This window comes from Neofelis nebulosa, chromosome 10, assembly GCF_028018385.1.
Source record: "Neofelis nebulosa isolate mNeoNeb1 chromosome 10, mNeoNeb1.pri, whole genome shotgun sequence".
In the NCBI taxonomy this organism is placed as follows: Eukaryota; Metazoa; Chordata; class Mammalia; order Carnivora; family Felidae; genus Neofelis; species Neofelis nebulosa.
The window spans coordinates 62355250-62360386 of record NC_080791.1 but is presented as its reverse complement, the minus strand read 5'-3'; the positions used below and the strand labels follow the sequence as shown (position 1 = coordinate 62360386).

General features: G+C 40.7%; 1 protein-coding gene across 1 annotated transcript; it reads right to left on the bottom strand.

The window, feature by feature from the left end:
* Positions 1-684: 684 nt before the first annotated feature.
* Positions 685-1674, bottom strand: LOC131488684 (olfactory receptor 52P1). The gene has a single exon (XM_058690543.1). It carries the CDS (start codon positions 1672-1674, stop codon positions 685-687), a length of 990 nt encoding a protein of 329 aa, XP_058546526.1.
* Positions 1675-5137: the final 3463 nt, after the last annotated feature.

The following is a 5137-nucleotide window of genomic DNA, read 5'->3' as shown; positions in this document are numbered from 1 at the left end:
ATTTTCAGGGAATAATACCCAGGTCAATTGGAATTAAGATGGCTTCCTAGAGGGTGAAGACAAGAATATATCTGTGGGATTAATATTCGGAATTTAGGAATGAAGGGCTCCTCCTCACCTATCCTTTACTCTCATCCATAGAGGTCCTAGTGTTCTGTACCAGAGCATTCTAAGTGTCAGGCCCTGGCTCTTCCGCTTGCTAATATTGCAGGTATTGGTGAGTCCCTTTCCTCCTCTTGGTTTCAATTTCTAATGGAGAAAATATAAGATTCATGCAAAAGCATGTAAGTCCCTGGCAGGTCTAATTTCTTTAACTGTGGCTGTGTATCCTATTTTCTTATCCTTGCAGATGGTAACACACAACTATAACCTGAAGTATGAGGTTAGAAATCCCTGCCTGATGTATTAGGAGACGGCCAGAAGGTAAGGGAATTTCCTATGACTAGGCAGAGGTTCTTGTAACCTAAAGTGGAAGAACTTCCCCAGATTATACTTCCCTGGATGGCAGTTAGGAATGCTGAACCAACTGACCTCCTCTCTGATTTATTAGTCTTTGAAATGGTATAAAAGTTACTGTGGAGGATATCAGTGCTGTATTAAAACCTCTTACCAGTCTCAAATATTGAAGGCTGTTTCATCTTGAAAATCTTTTCTTTTGGATGAAGTCCCTTCTATACTACTGGATCACTCGGGTACCTTGACCCCAATTCCCTGACCCCTTTGAAACACTCTGACAACCCTTTCCCGGATTTCTTTGGTCTTAACTCCATATACTATAGGGTTAAGAGCAGGTGGGAAGAGTAGATAGACATTGGCCAAAAGAATGTGAATATGGAGTGGAACATGGTGGCCAAAGCGATGGGTAAAGAAGGAGAAGAGGGCTGGTGTATAAGAGATTAGGATGACACAGACATGGGAACCACAAGTCCCCAGGGCCTTGGACCGAGCTTCGTGGGATGAGAGACGAAGGACAGCTCTTGCAATAAAGACATAGGAGAGACCAATGCAGAACAAGTCAACCCCAATGACCAAAAGTGCTGCTGTCAGCCCATACACACGGTTAGGCCTGGTGTCTCCACATGCTAGCTTCACAACAGCCATGTGTTCACAGTATGTATGTGGAATGACATGGCTTTGGCAGAAGCTCAAACGCCCAATGAGGAAGGGACATGGGAGCATGAGCATGGAGCCCCGCACCATAGCTACCACTCCAATGCGGGCAATGATGGTGTCAGTGAGAATAGTGGCATAGCGGAGTGGGTGACAAATGGCCACATAGCGATCAAAGGCCATGGCCAGCAGCACAGTAGACTCCATCATGCAGAAAGCATGAATGAAGAACATCTGTGCAAGGCAAGCAGAGGCTGAGATGTGTCCAGCTGCACACCAGAGGATGGCCAGTAGTTTTGGAACTGTGGAGAAGGAGGCAGCCAAGTCAATGGTTGAGAGCATGCACAGGAACAGGTACACAGGCTTGTGTAGGGCTGGCTCAGTGGCAACAACAACCAAGATGGTGATGTTGCCCACAACTGTGGCTGTGCTCAGGCAGCACACAGGGAGTGAGAGCCAGAGGTGGAACTGTTCCAGACCTGGAATGCCCAAGAGGAAGAAAACAGAAGGGTCCAGGTTAGTGTGATTAGGAGACTCCATGGTCTGGACAAAAGTTCTGGGCATCTTCTCTGGTCAGAAACCCCATGCAGTATCACATTGCCTGAAGAGACAACAGAGAGCAGAGATATAAATGAGTTTTGAGTGACACCAACTATATAATGCTAGGCAAGCATCATCATCTGTAAATGGGGATAAGAGTAATAGCCCCTAGAGTTCTTAAAAGAATTGTATTGGTTAATATTTGTACAGAACTTTGAATAGTATTTGATACGTAATACTTGTTAAATTAAATAAATGAATATGGAAAAAGGCTTCAAACAAGCATTTAAATAAATCAGAATTATCTTCTCATTAAAGACTATTGTCAGGGATGCCTGGATGGTTCAGTCAGTTAAGTGTCTGACTCTAGACATGGGTTCAAGCCCCACATCGAGTTCCATGATGACAGTGTGGAGCCTACTTGGAATTCCCTCTCTCTCTCTCTCTCTCTCTCTCTCTCTCTCTCTCCTTCTGCCCCTCCCACACACACTCTCTCTAAATAAATAAATAAACCTAAAAAATACTATTGTTGACAAAAGGTATGGACATCATTCATTTTTCTCAGCAATATAACACACACACACACATACACACACTCACTCACACTCTTTTCTGAAATATGCAAAAAGATATGGTGGGACTATCAGTCCAGAACACAAACTGCCAACACAGTTAACTGGATAAAGTTGGGTATGTTTATTGTTTAACTTAGAAGGGATTCTGGTTTGGGACCTATGGTAATTATTTCTTGGTAATTATATCTTGGTAATTATTTCTAATCTTAATATTATCATAGTTGTTTCTACTCTTTTCATTAACCAACAGAGAGTTTCACATACTCCTGATCAACCTACATTTGTAATTCTGTAAGATGCTCCATCCACCCTCTTATGTCTAGTTTCCATTTCCCAAGATGTTCAAGCTAACCCTTTTTGGACTTCATCCTATTTCTGAAACAAAAACTTCCAACCTCTAACAGTCCATTCCACTCTTGGGTTAATCCTTCATTCACATTCTACCTGTGGTTCTTGTTGATTTCAAAGAAAGGATGCAGCCAAATCCTCAATTTCACTCTTCCACAATGTCAAGAAGTGGTTTTGTAAGACTACTTTGACTCATGCCTGATGATGACTTATCCCTTGTTGGGAAAAAGTCCTATACTACTTTCCTTTTTCCCACCTTTCCCACACCTCCCCTCCCTAAGAGTACATAGCCTACAGTGGGGAGTACTTAAGCTCAAAAGAACTATTCAGAACATGTGAAATCATGATGGGATCAAAACAAAAGTCTTGTCATTAAGATAAAAGCTGGGAAATGCTTTTCACTGGAAGCTTTCAAAATGGGAATAAGAACTTTACTGGCCAGAAATTTGTTCTATGTATTCAACTACAAATATTTAATGTGAACCTCTTCTTTAACTAGACCTATGCTATACACTGGATAATCAGTTACTGTAATAACCAGTATAAAAAAAGCCACTGATTCTAGGAAATTTATGGAGTTAGAAAATAGTATCAAAGAGGAATCAACTCTTTGTTACAACTCTTTCTTGCTCCTGGTGTGTGTCTGTCAGATGAGAATAGAAAAAACTCTTCCATTCCTTAATGGACCAAATACTTCTCCATCTTCTGCACAGACTATCCTTCACTACCATTTAGGTGTGTTTAAGAGGACCCTCCCCCACAAAAAAAATTTAAAAATCACCAGATAGCCCAAACATGTTGGTAAACAAAATCAACTATTTGTTTTCTGAAATAAGGACTAACAGAAGGAGAGGAAGCTGGTGACAAATGCCATGCTAATCACAGATCAGGGCCAATAAACCACATGACCTCTACAGAAGAAAGATAAATGTGGCTTGTACCAGCAGGTGGATACAAAGAGTCTTATTGGTCACAAAGCTCTGTGAGCTTCTGCTTAGGAGGACAGAGACAGCAAAGATCTAATTTTCTAATCAATTTGACCGAGGGTCTTATCTTCCCTAAGGGAAAATACATCAAGGTGAAAGTTTGGACTTGTGTAAAAATATGACTATTATTGATGTTGATTTGAGATCTCCACCTAATATTCAGGCAAGACTGCAGTCCGATCTCATGCTTGTCTTGACATATTCTTTGAAGAGGTAGGATATTTTAGAAGTGTAGGACCTTGGAGTTTTTAAAGCAGAAAAATGTGGTGGTAGAAAAAAATTGTGGACATTGGAATTCATGAAACTTCTTTGTATTTACCTCTTACTTCCAGTGCTTCCTTGGACAAGTCAATTTTCTTCTAAGATCCTATCGTTTTCTCATCTGTTTTTTTATAATGACAGTTTTAAGATTATTTAAAAATGTATAAAGTACCTAGTACAGTTTTTAGCCCATAGAAGGTATCATTAAACATCATTTACTATTATCATTGCCTTTGTTTTAATACAAAAGTGATCTCATCTCCAATACAGAATTCTCACACAGTTTCCTAAACCATCTGAAATCTAGTGTTAGCTTGAACATTTATGTAATAAGAACTGTTCAATTGTAGAACAAGCTAGCTGATAAAATAAATGTTTTTTACAATTTTTATCTGTATGCTTTCTGGGGTCACATGGCTATCATTGGGGGACTGGAAAATAGCTCCCCTGGGTGCTCTCAGCTAGACTGGATGTACCCAGCGCTGGTTTTTATGACACAGATTTGCTTGAGGAGCTAAAGTGGATCTCTGCTCAGTTAACTGTCTCAATAAAAATAATGAAGCTGGAGTCAGATGCAGAAGCAACAAAACCTTGCTCACTACACTACCCAACCACTTAGTTTATGCCAGACATTCCTACAGTTTCAATTGTCTCACAAATTCACTCACCCATAGCCAGGAGGCTTAACTTGATGATTCTTCAATGAGCTTCCTTCCTGTGTTTTAGGTCTCAGACCCTATGCTTTGTGACTTTTCTCTTGTGAAAGCTGGACAGGACACAGATTGCCACATTTCACTTGACTAGATTGGCTCCTAGGTGATTGATGTATGTGAACATCACTTACAGTTCTTTTGGTTTCTTTCAAAGGATCCTGACTTTACACATACCAGCCCCTCCATAGGACAGTGCATTCTTAGCAACTCACCCATGTTCATCACTGCCCCATCCATTTCATAGGAATGAGTCTGTAGACTCACAGCATCTCTTGTATAAAATAGTTTATGATGTTGATAACTATGTATGATCATTCTCACACGTCAGTGTGAACCTGTCCCTCTGACTCAATCTCTAATCCAATTCTTATTGTGACATTAAAGCCAATGCCCTTAGTAAGATAAAAGTCCCAACATCACGATTCAGGGGGAAGACTAGAAATGGAGAAGACTGTCCATGCCTGAAACCACACCACAGACAAAAGGCTGTCCCTGTGTCTGCACAAGAGCATGGCTAAGTGTGGGCTACTTCTGCCCATTGTGAAAAAGCTCAAGGCCATGAAAAAGCTCAAGGTAATTGTTTTAGAACCCTAGACCATGAACA